A 17,879-nucleotide genomic window follows, 5' to 3' on the forward strand; every position below is an offset into this window, starting at 1 on the left:
AATAATTTCAGCTGTATTTGAGTGTGATCAGTGTACATTCACATGACAGGCATGGTCAAAACGTGGGTGGGGGGTTGCAGTGACTCATGATGTTAAAGATCCAGTGTGTAGGATTTAATGCATCAGCGAAGGAGTTGCGGAAATAAATGAGGGCACAGTCAAACATGAGTGAATGTTGCAATGACGCAATATTCGTGTTGAATGTGGGCATTACCGTTTAGTGACAGACATGGAAAGTTGGCTTGCTTAAAAATTCTGGGGTATGATGTTATAGGTACATTTACAATTTTCTTATGTTCCATACCTGACTCACTGCCAGCCAGCCAGCCAGCCAGGCAGCTTCTCTCATGTGGGCCAGTTTGCATTTTTTAAATGGCCAGTATCCTACAATTTCAACTGGTTAAACATGACAACAGTCCTCCACATACTTCTTTTCTATTGGTTTGGGCTTTGACTCCATCAGTCAACGGTCACCAAAGTTGAACTCCCATGTGATGCAGAAATGCAAATTTGCTTTGCCACCAGAAGCAAATGTTTTTGTCAGGCAAATATTGATTCATGTGCGACCATGCCATGTGTGCCAAGTGTGTAGAAGGGACTTGTGGCTGATAAGTCAATGCAGATGGCCCTGTCTAGAGCCAGTGTTTGGTTTCTCTGTTCTGGGATACTGAGAAACAACATGGCCGACTCCACAAAAAGGGGACCTGCTCTGTATGTAGATATAAACGGCTCGCTCTAAGGTCAGGAATGAATATTTTGTACCATTTCTGCTAATAGATGCCCCTAAATCCTACACACTGGTCCTTTAATCACAAAATAATGTGTGTAACCTGAGGCTGAATAGTGGTGTTTGACACCGTTGGCATTCACCTGTACAACTAGGTGTAAGCAGGAGATGTTAAAGGTAGTATCACATTGATATTCCAATATTGACCCAAGCCTCTTAACGTACTGGTTCCCAACTGGTGACCTGCAGGTTGTGTGTGTCTGAGGAGTTAACACAAAGAGTTACTTGATGTGATTGTTCATTTTAATCGCTTTTAGAGTCCTAAAGAGGTACAAAGAAGTAAAACGTTTCATATTTATCAAGAAATTTTCTTTAAATATTAAGGATGTTCTCTAAGGATCTTCTAAAGACACTGACCATGTATAGTTTTGCACTTTTCTTTGCATAGTTTCGATCCAGGCTGCCTAACGCTTTACTGAGATCCCCTTTTTTGCCACAACTCTAACAGTCTTGTCTGCAACACTAATCCAGGTCAGATGAGTTATGTGTGTGTTTTTATGACCCTGCCTCTGTTGACTCACTGCTTCCTCTAAACGCCTCAACTTTCGCTTTCCATTTCCTTTAAACCACCTGTCCCCTGTGTGTCCAGCAGGTGTCGCCACTGCGCTTCATAAACTTGAGCAAACAGTCTAAAAAGACACCGGGTCACATCACTGTTTTTAAGGGCAGTTACTAAACGTGCAGAGAGCCTATTGGTCTGGTTTGACAGCTTCAGTTATTCATGATAAAAATAGAAATTCCCACTTCTCCTTCAGTTTGTCGGAAACGGGGGCCGAGGCGGGATGGTGGCATGATGCAACCGGGATACAAGACCTCAGTAGTGTCTCTGTGTGGGAGGAGCTGGGTCTAACTAGCCTGGATTATAGTGGTGATGTTTATATATATATATATGTGTGTGTGTGTGTGTGATGGGATTGAATGGAGGCTCATTATAGTTGCAGGTTGTTTGCAAATGCATTGAAGCTCAGTAAAAACAAGAACATTACATAATGGAAAAAATGCGCTCATTTTGTGGTCATGATCCCCCTCTGGCCGCAATATGCTGAATATTTAAATAAGTACATTTATCTTTATATGGCTGCAGTACCTGCTGTCCCCATGGGGGGGTTTCCCTCTGGTGGCGTGACGTCGAGGGGATTTCCACACCTGAAGCAGCCAATCAGAGCGAGGCAGCTGCGGAAATAACAAAACTGGAGCAGGAGAGGCTTCACACATCACTCAACACATGGCTTCAAGACTGTCTAACAGCTTCACACGGGTCGGCACTGACACTCAAAGCTTGTTTGCACCCTGACTATACTTTACAGGAGGTGGGTTTAAACACAGAGAAAAGTTTTGACCCAGAGAAGAAGACAGATACCGGAAATAACCAGGTTTAGGAAGAAGTCAACGACACGACGGCGGAGTTCATGGTCTTAAAGGACTCCTCCTCCCGTGTGATGAAAGACATGGACATATTCAACGGTACCTCTGGTAGGTTTTAAGTGTTAATACTCGTGTGTGTGTGTCAGTGTGTGTGTGTGTGTGTGTGTTTGTGTGTTTGTTTGTGTTTGTCGGAAAGACAGAGCTGACATCATCAGCAGGCATGTGATTTCTCAGAGCAGAGCAGCCAACACCCATCCCCGGCTCTCACTCCCACTTTTACTGCTCCGCTGTGTGTGCAGGTTTATTAACATCCAGCTGCTGAGCTTTGTTCTAACAATGCTTTCTGTTTGTCCTGCAGAGCCAGGAGGACCGTCAGACTTTGGTGAGTGTAAACACATTTGCTTTTGTTGTGCCTTTTGCTAAACGGATGTGTGTGTGTGTGTGTCTTAAAGTCATGCATGTGTGGGATGTGAGAAGTTACTGTGACCGTGTGACCTGATGCTCTCTCATGCAGAAGTTAGACCGTCATCGGCGTTTCTGCTTCCTCATGTTGTTTTGTGATGTCTTTTACAATGCCCGTGGTCAGTAAGGTGCAAAACTAAATGTTTCAGACAACAAATCAACAAAATTAAAGACACAGTAACATGTCAGAAAAATTGAAAGCACTATTAAGCATCTTGTGTGTTCATTTTAACATATTTATTGCATGTAAGCCCCAACTTATCTTCATTAACGTACCTATTTTGCTTGCTTAATATACACAGCCGAAGTCTATAAAATGTGGATAATAGTGAAAATTGCAGTTAAAAATACCAAAAACCTAAGTTTTGCATATTTAAATTGCCTGCACTTATTGCTACTGTACTGCAAAACCAAGAGATATTGAGTTTACTGTGATAAAAATGCAGGAAAACCAGCAAATATTCACATTTAAGAAGCTAGACCAAGCAGTTTTCCTTTTGAAAATGTACTTAAAAGATTACTAGATCTTTAAAACTATTGCTAATCAATTGTCTGCTCATTGCCTGGTAAATTAATTGCCTCTGCTTCGATAATGTTTGACACACCACGCCTGCAGGAAACTCTAGTTTCTGTTTTGGGTTGGCAAATGTCACACCTCAACCGCAGGTATAAAATCAGTGTGCACTATTTATTCTAATGGTGATAAATTTAACAGTAGTGTCTCGGCAACTGTCACTGCTAAAACGAACAAACAGCCTAAAGAAGAAGAGGATGTACTTTATTAATCCCTGAGGGGAAATTGAATTATTGTTCACTCACACATGCACAAACAGGACTGTGTGGAGTACACAACACTTTTAAGTTGAGAATGTACAAACAAAAAGGCAAAATCTTGTTATTCACAGCTGTAAAACCGAGCAGAAACACATCTATACAGATACAAAAATAAATACATCAATAAAAAAGCATTTCCCCCAGGAAATTGTTTCCTCGTCTTGTGATGAGTTTAGTTATTATACGCTGGCTTCAGTGCATTTATTTAATGTATGGCATTCACTGTGTGAGATAGTGGCTCTTTAACTTCAGGGTTAATGTTATATTCCATAGAAATCTATGGGTTTTTATGACATTAGTAAGAGCTGCCTTGTTTCTGATTTAAGGAATCTGTGGAAATTCCTGAAATAGATGTATGTTAAATTATGGGTGCTCCGAGAAACTTAAAGGAGCAGTGTGTCAGATTTAGTGGCATCTAGTGGTGAGGAGAGTAAATTGCAGCCAGCTGAAACTTCTCCAATGAGCCAAGTGTGAACTCCAGTTGTGGGTTCTTCAGTGCTTCTTCGGGAGCTGGAGTATCCGCAGAGGTTTCCTCCTCTCCAAAACAAACGGATCTGTTTCATATTTAAAAAATCAGCGTTTGTTAGCATACATCACGTCGGCCACCTGAGACACTATCAATGTGTTTGTTTCAGACCTCATTGAGGAAATCATCACAGAGGAGCGGTCCCGTGCCTTCCCTGGAATTTCTACCCCTCCTGACCTCATTGAGGAAATCATCACGGAGGAGCGGATACGTACCTCCCTCCCCGGACCTCCTCCTCCTCCTGCTGACCTCTGCCAGCCGCACAACCAGAACCAAAGGATGCTCCAACCGAGCTCCTCACCGCCACCTCAGCCCGTGCTGGTGGCGAGAGGCACTGCACATCAGGTGAGTGGTTGCAAGAACATCTTTGGGTGTGCTCTTACCGTGTTATGTTTTTGTGCCAGTGTAGTCATTCATGTTGTTTTGGTTTATCTGTCTCTCTGTCCCACCTGGTTCCTGCCTCACTTAGAGGTTTCTTACATTTCCAAGAATGAGTGTTGGCAACACCTAGAGAGCCGGTGTGGTGGTAAATGTGGTGGCAGCAGGCTGTGACGAACGCAGATCAAGTTTAATTATACAAAACAGATTATTTTCTAAATGATTATTGTATATATGTGTTAGAGAAGATTTAATCTTAAAACATAGCTTTGATGACCAAGTAATCGTTTAAGTACATTTTAAAAAATTAAATCACTTGGTCCAGCTTTTCAAATGTGGATATTTGCTGGGGTTTTTTTTGTTTTTTTTTCCCACAGTAAATTCAATATAGCTTGATTTTGAAGTACAGTAACAATTAGATCAGGGAATTTAAATCATCTTCGTTTTATTTTAAAGTTATTAAAAAAATCAACCATTTTACTCTGTGCTACAAGCCTGTTGCATTTTTCAGCTGGTCTTCATCAACGTTAAACTACATTAATGCTAAAATAAACCATTAATCTGTTAATCCAAATCGGACAAACCAGTATTCAACAGTTTAGATAAAATTTAATTTTTTAAGTTAATGTTTGAGCAAAAAAATGAGGAAGATGTGAAGATCAGCTGTTTTTTTTGTTTTGTATCATTTTTATTTTATCGTCAACGATTGTTTATTCGGGGAGCTTTAACTGATAATTAAATTCTTTTACAGCAATGCCTTGAATGTAACGTTTGTCTGGGTTAGAAGGATGTATAATATGCTACCAAATCCAAAAAAAGGATTAAAAAAAAAAGTCCATCAAAACAAATGGCAAGTGGTGGTGTCTGGCTAGAATGATAAACAACAATAAAAACAGTAAAATTCTGAAAAGGTTTAATAAAAAGAATAAATAAAAAATGAACACATCTGCCAGGAAGGAAGGATATGTAACAACCACAGCAATAAAAACAATAATGCTGTCAGTATTTAAATGTCTTTTATTGCAGTAGATGAGCATTTTAAAGATGTTATTCTGACATTTTTGAGTCTCAGTGATTAATCCAAGCAAATATCAGCAGATTAATCAACAAAAACAACTGCTAGTTTCGCAAATCTTGACCCACACAGGCTCAGACAGATGTTTACACGTCAGTTATGTTGCCTTTGTGTCGCCACTGAAAGCTTGTTAATAATAAACTCAACAACAGAGGAAGCTTCAGACTTCTCCTCTGTTAGGGTGAAAAAGAAGTGACTGCAGCTGTAGTGAAGAGTGATTGTTTCTAAGATTGAATGTTTGTTGAAGAGACTGCAGTGTAGTGCGTGTGTAGCCGGGTGTCTTGTTGTTGTGCGAAGCCAGGCAGCCAGGCAGGTCAGGCTTTTACCATAAAGCACGTGGTTTACAGATCAGAAGTGTTGTAATGGGATAAGCCTGCAGTGACGCTGTGGCCTTCACAAAGAGGTGATAATGAACGGCACAAGAAAACATCTGAAAGTCTTTATTCGCATGTGAGATTGATTAACTTCTGCGTGTGTGTTTTGTTTGTGTTTGTGTGTGTGAATAGTTTGTTAAAAAGGCTTTGTGGCCTGTGTTCGAGGCTGACACACCTCCCCAGCATGCTCTTCTGTGGGAGGAGGCTCAGAGAGAGAGAGAGGAAGGGGGAGGAGGAAGAGGAGGAGGGGCTGGAAAAACTGTAATCTGACTCCTGCTTTCAGTTTGCAGTCTGTTCTGCTAACAAGCCAAACCCACCGAGAGGTGAAAGGTCACATTCTTCTCCCCGCGCCGCTTCTCCTATTGGTCGATCCACGTCAGGTTGAGCTGACTTCCTATTTCCTGTTTGCAGGCTCACTCTGCCAGGCTTTTGTTTAGCTCTAGGGTTTTAAGGCCAACACGCTCTCTGACAACAGACGCCTGTGGCTCGACGAGATATTGTGAAACATGATCTCATGCAGAGGCATCACCCAGATCTCCTCAGCAACCATTTGTTGAGCTCGCAGCCTGATTTCTGCTTCACAGGTGACAAAGACGTCTTTACTTCCCTGCAGGTTTGATTATTCATCTGTCTTTACACTGATGCTTCAGATAGTCTTAAGACGTCAGTGTGTTTGCTTTGTTGTACTTTGTCTTCCTCTAACATCATGTTGAAGCCAACGGAGGCCTAACTGATCAGAAACTGACAAGTGAAGATAGAGTGCAGACAGAAAGTAAAACAGCAGCGAGAGAGATATATTCAACAAGAGTTTAAGTGGGAACGGAAAAGCATGGTGGTCTGTGGTATTACTGGTAACTTTGATATCAAAATGCAGGAGGAGGAGGAGTCAAGTGAGCGCATGGTTAACTCTATGTACTGGCAGAAAGGACATGTATGAAGGAAAAAACATGCAGTGACTCAGTTTTGCTGCCTGGTTTCACTGCAGCTGTGATGCAGAATGCTTCACTGGCAGTGTCATCTGCCATAATGGATAACAGACATCTGGTCCTCAGTTTGATTCTTTGAAAACATGCCTGTTTATTTGTCTCTGATTATAAGATGCTGTTTTCTAATGCTAAGGGAAAGGTTGTAGGGTCATGAGATGATAAACGGGAGTGGAAAAGGAGTAAAAAATTAATCCTGTTACACATGTTTTTATTGTATTATACTACAACTTTTGCATTTATTTTATATTATTATAGATATTTAGATACTCATAAGCAAAATTTTGACTGATTCTTTTTTGAATCCAGGAGAAGTGCTGGTGTTTTTAAGGTCCAGTGTGTACGATTTAGAGGGATATATTAGCAGAAATGGAATATAACACAATAAGTGTTTTTTCTGTAGTGTATAATCACCTGAAAATAAGAATCGGCATGTTTTTGTTACCATCGAATGAGTTGTTTATATCTACATCAGGAGCGGGGTCCTTGTTTATGAAGAATGCTATGTAGCATTGCCATGTTTCTACAGTAGCCCAGAAAGGACAAACCAAACAATGGCTCTAGATAAGGCCATTTGTGTTTTCACGTCAGCCCCTCCGTGGAGAGCCAAACAGTGTCCAAAAAACACAGATTATTAAGGTGGAACTGCTTTAATCAGTGTTTTTATTGGGTTAAATCACAGAGTCTGTTTGTTTTGGAGAGGAAGAGACCTCTGTGGGTACTTCATCTCCCCCTAAAATCCTCCTGAACGTCTAAATCTTAAGTTATCAGAGAAAAGAAGTGAGCACAAATTAACAGGTGCTGGGCGAGCTGCCCGTCTATGACGAGCCAAGCGGTGTCTGAGAAACACTGATTTGTAAAGTGAAACTGCTTTAATCAGTGTCTTAACCGGTTTAAATCACAGGGTCTGTTTGTTTTGGAGAGGGAAAGGCGTCTGCGGATAATTCTGATAAAAACCCCCTGATAATGAACAAGGAGGGAAATCCAAGCGGAAGTTCATGCTGGGCACATAGGAGAAGTTTAAATCCTGACTGCTAGGTGCCACTAAATCCTACACACTGCGCCTTTAAAGCCACTCTGGGCTATTTATCGTCTTATCTCACCACATTTTGATCATCCTGGTGTCATTATCTCAGATCACAAGATGAATATCTGCTGTCTGTCCATAACGTAATGACAGATGAGAAAGAACGTATTTGTATTGTTTAATTTGTTGCTTTTTGTGCTGCCGTCTTGACAAGATTTCCAACCTCAGTGAGTGTTACATGGTTAGATAAAAGTTAAATAATGTTGTTAATAATATTGTGTCATTGTTTTTTCATCACAGCCAGTCTGCACCTTCCCTCAGCCCCAGCAGCCGTTGTGCACGCCCAGAGAGATGGCTCATCCTTCCCGGGGACCAATCACACCAGCTGGTTCCTCTCGCCGTGGTCGGGGCTCCTTGTGTTCGCCTATCTCTAAGAGCTCCAGTGGTGTTTCCTCTCAGAACCGCGTAGGCGACTCCGACATGCTGGAGCGGATTCTGAATAAGCCCAAGCTGGTGATAGTGGAGGAGCCCAAGGAGAGAGGCATGAGGTTTCGCTATGAGTGTGAGGGACGCTCGGCTGGCAGCATCTTGGGAGCATCCAGCACTGAAACCAACAAGAGTCAGCCTGCGATCGAGGTAGACACTTGTCACACAAGTGTGTGTGTGTGTGTGTGTGTGTGTGTGTGTGTGTGTGTGTGTGTCCTTGAAGGGGGTTTACTAGCTGTCAGTGACAGTTGAAGTCGATATTGTTTGTTGTGTGTACTTGAACCCCCTGTGTCGACTGGTGCAGACGGGTGGAGCTGGAAGGATGTGGGTTGTTGGAGTCAATTAGAAAGTCCCCACAAATCCCAGATCGAGTGTGGTCAAAGACAGGCGGTTTGTCACATGGCCCCCACTCTAACAAACACACCCACACTTCATCTTCACCTTCTGCAAACACCAGGCGTGTGGGGGTTTTAGCAGTGAAGAATGTGTGTGTGAAAATGAAATAATCTAAAATTATTGGTTAACATTTAGGTTAACGTGGCAGGTTTAATTTTTTTTTCGGCATCCTTCATTCTTCTTGATGAAATCGGTATGTCAAGCACCACCATCAGCTTTACAAAAAATCAGATGATAATCATAATATGATAATAGGATAAGGCTTTCCAAAAGGGCCAGTTATCAGAGGTGGGACCAAGTCACTGTTTTGTGAGTCACAAGTAAGACTCAAGTCTTTGCAAGCAAGTCCCAAGTCAAGACAGGCTCACGTCCCACTCGGGACTTGGGTTTTGAATCATAAACAAGTCATTATGTGCTCTTCACTGCTTCATGAAACCATTTTAACAACACAGTGATAATATATTAATTGACAAAAACCATGAATGCTTTTTAATATATATATTATTTATAAAGCAAGTTTGTTGGAAATTTCTGTCTGAAACTTTCAACCCACATATTTAGCATACAGCAATTCATCTTTTGTTGGCCACCGCATAGTTTATATCCGCAGACGAAATGATCTTTGGTGTAATTTTTCCCAACTGGCGTTCAGTAATGTAATGTTAGTTCTTCACGGTTCTCTCCTCTTACTTGATTGGATGATGTCATACTGGTTCAAACAAAATGGATCTGGGGCATTCAGTGTCGACTTGCTGGGAATATATAGTGTGAATGTTAGTTAATTCAGGAAGTGAAACTATTTGTGGCACACTTTTTGAGTAATGTACTTTTTTAAACTTTGGTTTTTGAGGGAAGGTATCAAGTATTTTCAAGTTAAAAGGCTAAAGTCCAAGTGAAGTCACAAGTCACTTGTGATAAAGTCCAAATCGAGTTGCAAGTCTTTTTTGTTTTTGTCAAGTTGAGTCTAAAGTCATCAAAAATATGTGACTTGGGTCCACATCTCTGCCAGTTATAGCACACGGAAAAAAAGGTGGGGCGCTGTCAAATGCAGGAAAATGAGAACATTTAATATGCTATTTTAATATTTAGTTTGTCAAATTATCTCACTTCTCCGAGTTTTACAGCTCCCTTTCTTTTGTCTGAGTATAAGAAATTAATACATCACCATGTTGCAACACTTCCTGTGTAACAGTAAGTGTGTTTTCGGACGTGTGTGTGTGTGTGTGTGTGTGTGTGTGTGTGTGTGTGTGTGTGTGTGTGTTTGGTTGTTTTTGTGTCCCTGATTTTTCTGTCTTCTCCCTCCTTCTCAAATTCATCTTCCTCTTCTGTCTTTCAGATTCAAGGTCCCATTGACCATTTAAAGAAGGCCAAGGTCACCATTTCCTTGGTCACCAAAGACCCGCCGCACCGGCCTCACCCGCACTGCCTCGTGGGTAAGGACTGCCCCAACGGTTCAGGAATCTGCGTGGTGACGCTCAATCCTCACAGCAACCGACGTCACAGGTGGTCATCCCATATCTCATGTGTCTCTTCCCCAACACATAACTTCCTGTTAAACATTTTTTCTTTTATTCTAACTCTTAATATCATAAAATCTTTCTGGAATTTCCCAACACACAAAATGTCCTGACTAAACTTTTTTTTTTTTTTTTGTGGATTTGCAGCTTTGCTAATCTTGGTATCCAGTGTGTGAGGAGGAAAGAGCTGGATGTTTCACTCCAGAAGAGGAGAAACCAGAATATCGACCCCTTTCAAAGTAAGATGGATCCCAACACACACGCACTTAGTTAATACTGTCATCTTTCTACACATCCATATATTTAAATATAAATTTTCCCTGTCTGTTTAAATTCCTTGTGTCTGACTGATTTTTCCTCTCACCCCTCAGCTGGTCACTCAAAGGGCATCGAAGACATGGACATGAATTCTGTGCGTCTGTGCTTTCAGTGTGAGCTTGAATGGGAGGACGGCAGAAAGGACATTCTCAACCCAGTGGTGTCCAACCCCATCTATGACAAGAGTGAGGAACACACTCTTATAAATCTTGTAGCCAAGTGCACCAGCAGAACTTTTAATGTGTTTCCTAATTCTTGGGTGGGGTTTTTTTTCATGTTTTGTTTTTGTTCTTTTATCAGAGGCTACGACGACATCGCAGCTGAAGATCGGCCGCTTTAACCAGTACAGAGGTTCCTGCATCGGCAAGACGGAGATCTACATGTTGTGTGACAAGGTGCAGAAAGGTAAGTGTCTGTTGATGGTGTACAAAATACACACAGGGTGGACAAAACTGGGGTCACAGAGCAGAGTACATGGGACAAGCTTGGTTTTTTGATGATGCTGATGATGTGACTCTCTCTCTCTCTCTCTCTCTCTCTCTGTCTCTAAGCTCCCAAATTTTAGTGAACACCTATAAACTATAAAGAAAAAGTATTTTTCAATTGGAAATAAGGCATACCTCTGCAATCTGTGTTTTTTGAAGGCTAGGACCAAATTTGTAGAGCTTATGGCTAATGTTGAATTTTGATTTTGTGTCTTTCAGTCATTGTTTTAGCCACTATTTCTTTTATCATAGCGTTTTCTTGTTTTGAAGACACTGTCTTTTTTTTCTCTTGCTACATCATGTGATTTATTGGTGTAACATTAGCAGTGTGTATACAGCAGCCTTTGCACATCTGTACTGTGGCTTACCTTGGAAACTCGTTTGGTGTTTGCCGTACAGCAGAATTGGCACTCAACTTGGCTATATCGTAAAAAAAAAAAATTGTATTTACTTTGGGGTCTTGGGTTGAGAGGAAGAAAATGAACATGCTTAACAAATATTGGAGGGTAACTTCTGTATTTTTCAACCTGGACCCTATTTTTCCAATGTTTTTGTATCTAAATGACTAATGGAAACAACATTATGTGAAACTGGTGCAGTGTCGAGGGAGAACACTGCAGCTGGCAGCTGTGAGACAGGTTGCAGTGGAACCATTTGAGACATTTATGCACTTTCAGTTTATGTCCACTAAAAGTGTTTGTTTTTGCCACTGACTGGCTCAAATTATTCTATGTGTCTGACAACACTATGGAAAGGATCCCGTCACAGACAGACCTTTTTGTATAAGAGTAAGATCATTTTTGTTTAACCGTAAACGTACCCCAAATTGCTATCGGCAAACCCACCAGACTCCATTTAAAAAAAAACAGTAATTTAAACGTGTATAGAGCCAGCATGTTTTCATATCTGACTGGATGAAATAAGGGTTTATTTTAACCAAAACAGAGGTGGGGATTTTTTGAACAGTGGAAAGATAAACCAAGACAGGTTTGTAAGATTTATTTTGTTTCAATCAGCTTTTAATGAAGTTTGTTTTACAATATTAAAATTACTGCTTATTTAAATGGAGTCTGGTGGGTTTGGTGATAGCAAATGAGAGGCTGTTTCCGGTTAAACAAAAAGGATCTTACTCTTCAACAAGAAGACTTATCTGTAGGGATCCTTTTCATAATGTTGTCAGACACCCGTAACAATCTGAGCCTGTCTGTGACAAAAACAAGCTCTTTTACTATACGTACACTGACAGTGCACAATTGACCATGAACACTGCATTACAGCCTGCTTTACGGCTGGAGGCTGCAGCAGTCTGTCAATACTGGAGATGTTTCAAAATCTCCATTAGTCACTCAGACACAAAACATGGGAAAATAGAACCTAAGTTTCCCTTTACGTATCATGAACTCAACTTAAAGCTAAGGAAGACACATAAAAGGGGTTGTCAAGTAATCGATAACCTCAGATGTTGAAATGTATTCTTACTGTTAAATTCAATGAATGTAGATGCAACACTTATGTATGGTTAGGATAAAAGCAGGCACACTGGACAACACTTGGACCTTTCAATCAAAAATGAAATTAGGATAAATATAATACTGTACTCTGAGGTGCTTTTGTATTTTTTCTTTATTAAAATGGCTCTTTGTGTTGTCACTGTTCCACAGACGACATAGAGATCATCTTCAGACGAGGGTCGTGGAAGGCAAACGGGGAGTTTGCCCAGACAGATGTGCACCGGCAGATTGCCATCGTGTTCAAGACTCCGCCCTACCAGGACCAGGACATCACAGAGGAGGTTGAGGTCAACGTGGTCCTGCGCCGCCTCTCAGACCAAATGGAGAGCGAGTCTGTTACCTTCACGTACCTGCCACACAACCCAGGTCAGTCAGCGCTGAACAGCAACGTTTCGTTTCCTTGAATGGAAGTTTACATCACATTATCCTAAACCCAGAAACAATAACAGCAGGTTGTTGACTCATTTCAGATCCATATGAGGTGAAGAGGAAGAGAAAGATCAAGTCAGACATCAGCTTCAGAGACAAACCCTGTGTGACAGGTGAGGCTCACACATCTTTCTTTTTTTTTTTTCACTCCTTTGTAGAGCCACTGTGGGGTAAACTGATTCAATGAGGCGAGTAGTCTTTGTGTCTGCCAGCCTGCTTGTCTGTATGGGCCTTTTCACAGCAAACAATTTAACATGTCACAGCAGGAGAAGCACAGGCCTTACTTGTAACATTAACAATTGCTGTGAAACTGTTGACAGGACAACTCCAGCTGCAAACATGATCTCCTATTGTGAAGTTTTGATCCATGGAGGTTTTATATTTGTAACATTTTCTCATGCTGAGAAAAGCTTTTTAAAAATCTGTGACGTCGTCACTGTGTTAAGTCCATGAGCTGAGCGGGAACTAGCTGCTAACACTACTGTGCTTTCCAGTAAACCTGAAAGCTAGAAACTTAGTTGGGTGTGTGAACGCCAGGCAAGCAATTCCATTGGACTGTGTTGGTGCCATCTTGGGGTCTGGTATTGAGTTATCGTCATACATCTGTGGGTGCCACACACTAAGGAAAGCGCCACTCACAATGTTCCATGTTACAAGAAATGAATTTAACTGTACAGTGAAGCGCATCTGTGCTCAGCTGTCAGTTTATTAGGTACACATCGCTAAAACTAATGCAGTCCAATATAACAGTCCTGCAATAACTCCTTCCTTTATGAACTTTATAATGTTCAGTTTTTGTTGAAACTTTTAGAGGTGTTGATTCAACTTTATGAACATCTGAGAATGTTGTTTGTGGTATGATGTGTGTATCATTTAGCCTTCTGTCACTGATAGACAAAAAAATTAATGTCATACAGTTCATCAGCACCACAAATTACTTCTTCCTCAATAATCATACATTTAAAGTACATACAGTATAAAGTTCATGAGGAAGGATTCATTGCAGTACTGTTGTATTAGTTTTAGCAAGGTGTACCTAATAAACTGACAGCTGAATGTTTGTTCCTGTATTAATAGGTTAACATCTTGTATGTTAAGTGGGGTTTGTTGTCATGCACATTCCCCAAAATCCCTAAAGTAAAGTCCTGTTCACACGGGATCTTAGAAATGACTCTCCCACGTCTGTTTCATGCGACACATTTGCACGGTAGAGGCAAAATCTGCATTTTCCTCAAATTTACTGATGTTATTCCTGTATATGATGCCCACAGTCATTTGTAACTCCACTCCATACAACACAGTAACACACCACAGCACTTCTAGCACCGTCAACAGTGTTAACCTCCTTTTTTTTCTTTTAAATGTAAGATAAACAAACAGAACTGATTCTGCCACATTATTTATCTCATCATATTTTGAGATCTCACTCTTCTTTTGATTTGAGCTGGCTCTGAAGGTGAGCAGGTCCCCATACTGTGTAGCGAGATGAGCCTCCTGCACCCATAATGCTGTCGAAACTTTGATTTATAATTGCCAGTGCAGCCTCCATAATTCTTGACCAAAAAGTGGCAGAAAAAATACGACCCCAAATCACATAGATGCTGATTTACACAATGTTATCATCTGACCTCTGTATTTGGCGAAATATGGTTGGTAATTTGTGGTAGAATTTTTACTTGATACAATACAGACATGGCAGATTTGCATGGGATTGAGATCACAGATGACTTCTGCAATTATTACATATTACCAGAGGTCCCTGGGTAATACTAGTCCTGAATAGCGCTTTATACTGTTATAATGCAGAAAAGTCTTGAATGTCTTTCAAGATTTGAATATCCACCTGGTAACAGACGTTGCATCATGTTTCTAACGGGTATTTATTTTCTCTGTTTCCCCTCCTGCAGCAGAAAGTGCTCTCCCAGCGGAGCAGCCCTTCCACTTCCCGCAGCCTCAAACCATAATGTCTCCAGACGAGAGGCTTTGTCCTCCCCAGCCTGGGGCCTCCACCTTAGGAGAAATGTGTTATAACGATCCCCAGGACTACAACGCCACTGATGTGGCCATCCTTAATCAGTTGCTAGAAATGCCTGGAGTACTGGACATGCTTTCCGACCCAAGCTTTGCCTTGCCCGTGCCCTCTGGCTTCGAGCAGGTGCCCGACGCCAACTCCACGTTCACAAACATGGACATGAACTTAAACCAGAACTTTGGCACGTACCCTCAGAACTTTTCCGTGTACAACGACGTGCAGTTCAACATGCTCGTGAACGAGAACCAGACTCTGCAGTCGGAGGCACAGGACAGCCACTCCAACATGGTTCAGGTGAAGACGGAAGAGGAGCTATGAGGAGGGGGGGTGAAAGTGCCCTCACACACTCTCTCTGTGTACACGAGAATAATTGGACATTATAGAAAATGCACTTACTTGCTTTCTTACAGAGAGTTCTCACCTAACTCTCTGCAAGAAAGACCTTGCTGGTCAAGGCTTTAGCAACCAGGAGCAGGTTAACATTCCTACATTAATGCTGCAGGCATTAAGTGTCAGAAGACGGTGATTTAAAAGAGCTTAAAAAGAAAAATCATCAGCGTCTATGTGTGGGAACAATAGAAACCCTTCCATGTGTTGAATGATTGATGACGTAAGACACTGTAATGCAGTGTTCATGGTCAACACCTGTTTTGTGATGTTAGTCTAAGATCTGTTTTCTTCCTGCTAGAGGTTGACGTAGTTGTAAAACACAAAGTCTTGAGCGCATCATTTTCAGATTTCACATTGTTCTTGTCTGTTATTACTCTTCTGTTGATGTTGCCGTCACACCCACCTCCCTCTTTACTATTTAATCTACTCAATGCAATAGAAACCAGGCCTGCTCTTATTTATAGCTCTGTTGTATCAGTTCCCATTGTTCTGCAGTTTCACTCTCATGCTAAACATTCAAATTTCCTCCCACAGCTTGTCACAAGTCTAACTCCGCCCCCCCCGGCTGTATCATCGTAGTGTCAGTATTTCAGAAAAGAAGCAATAAAATGTCAGTCTGTGTTATTTTTGTCTCGTCGTTACTTCCTCTGAAACTGACTTCTGCCTTTGTGGTGATTTGTCAGAAGACACAAAAGACAGTGGAGCAACAAAAGGGATGAGAACGCTTTAACATGACCTTCAGCCACCTGCCTACACACATTCCTAACCTGCTTGCTCACTCGTAAAAAACAATAAATCTTGGCAACAAAAACAAGTAGATGGTTTTATGCTTTTCACATCTGTCAGCTGTGTCATAAGACAATGTTGAATGACATGCTTGCTTCAAGAAATTTCGAAAGAAACGCTCAGGTGGGAGGTATCCTTTGTTGCTCATGGTTATCAGACACCTTTGATTTAGTGGTAGTGTCTTAACTTCTTCAGTGGCTGTCACATTTCACAGTAATAAGGCTGAACAAATCTGTTCCTGCTTCCAGTTTGTGGTTTCTGCTGAGTCTTTTGTAATGCTGCATGCTTACTGGGAAACTTTTAACATTACTTCAGGATTTTTCATAGATTGACACAGATTGGGAAATAAACACCACTGTTACACAACCGTCATTTCAAAATGTCCAGTATTTCTTCAGCCATCATCTACACTGAGTTTTTTTAGCTAATTTAGAGCATGTTTTCTTAAAGTTATAATTCAAATAATTTTCATTACATCAGACCTCATTTTTGACCCAATTAATGGTCGAATTTCTTTCAAAAGTAGCTGATCATGTGTTTATATTCTTAAATAATAATAATACATTTAGGGATATCCTCTCTACATAAAGTGTCTCTGTGGGGCTCTCAAGGTGACTGTCAACTTTTTCATAGCAGACTATACTATGACTTTTTCATAACATACTATACTATGACTTTTTTCATGGCAGACTATACTATGACTTTTTCATAACATACTATACTATGACTTTTCATGGCAGACTATACTGACTTTTTCATGACATACTATACTATGACTTTTCATGGCAGACTATACTGACTTTTTCATGACATACTATACTATGACTTTTTCATAACATACTATACTATGACTTTTTCATAACATACTATACTATGACTTTTCATGGCAGACTATACTATGACTTTTTCATGACATACTATACTATGACTTTTCATAACAGACTATACTATGACTTTTTCATGACATACTATACTATGACTTTTTCATAACATACTATACTATGACTTTTTTCATGGCAGACTATACTATGACTTTTTTCATGACATACTATACTATGACTTTTTCATAACATACTATACTATGACTTTTCATGGCAGACTATACTATGACTTTTTCATGACATACTATACTATGACTTTTCATGGCAGACTATACTATGACTTTTTCATGACATACTATACTATGACTTTTCATAACAGACTATACTATGACTTTTTCATGACATACTATACTATGACTTTTTCATGACATACTATACTATGACTTTTTCATGACATACAATATTATAGCTTTTTCATGACATACTATACTATGACTTTTTCATGACATACAATATTATAGCTTTTTCATGACATACTATACTATGACTTTTCATAACAGACTATACTATGACTTTTTCATGACATACTATACTATGACTTTTTTCATGGCAGACTATACTATGACTTTTTCATAACATACTATACTATGACTTTTTTCATGGCAGACTATACTATGACTTTTTCATAACATACTATACTATGACTTTTCATGGCAGACTATACTGACTTTTTCATGACATACTATACTATGACTTTTCATGGCAGACTATACTATGACTTTTTTCATGGCAGACTATGCTATGACTTTTTTCATGACATACTATACTATGACTTTTTCATGACATACTATACTATGACTTTTTCATGGCAGACTATACTATGACTTTTTCATGACA

General features: G+C 40.3%; 1 protein-coding gene across 5 annotated transcripts; it reads left to right on the plus strand.

The window, feature by feature from the left end:
- Window positions 1-1,999: 1,999 nt before the first annotated feature.
- On the plus strand, window positions 2,000-15,999 carry relb (v-rel avian reticuloendotheliosis viral oncogene homolog B). Of its 5 annotated transcripts, none has more exons than XM_033632184.2 (11): window positions 2,000-2,260; window positions 2,511-2,534; window positions 4,084-4,319; window positions 8,112-8,447; window positions 10,030-10,196; window positions 10,358-10,449; window positions 10,582-10,713; window positions 10,829-10,933; window positions 12,675-12,890; window positions 12,995-13,066; window positions 14,861-15,999. In XM_033632184.2, the coding sequence occupies exons 1-11, from the start codon at window positions 2,197-2,199 to the stop codon at window positions 15,301-15,303; spliced, it is 1,887 nt and encodes a 628-aa protein (XP_033488075.1). In that variant the 5' UTR covers window positions 2,000-2,196; the 3' UTR covers window positions 15,304-15,999. The 5 variants fall into 5 exon arrangements, with proteins under 5 accessions (XP_033488075.1, XP_033488076.1, XP_033488077.1 ...); XM_033632185.2 differs by having other exon boundaries at window positions 2,004-2,260; window positions 14,864-15,511; XM_033632186.2 differs by lacking the exon at window positions 2,511-2,534 and having other exon boundaries at window positions 2,065-2,260.
- Window positions 16,000-17,879: the final 1,880 nt, after the last annotated feature.

This window comes from Epinephelus lanceolatus, chromosome 4, assembly GCF_041903045.1.
Source record: "Epinephelus lanceolatus isolate andai-2023 chromosome 4, ASM4190304v1, whole genome shotgun sequence".
Taxonomy (NCBI): Eukaryota; Metazoa; Chordata; class Actinopteri; order Perciformes; family Serranidae; genus Epinephelus; species Epinephelus lanceolatus.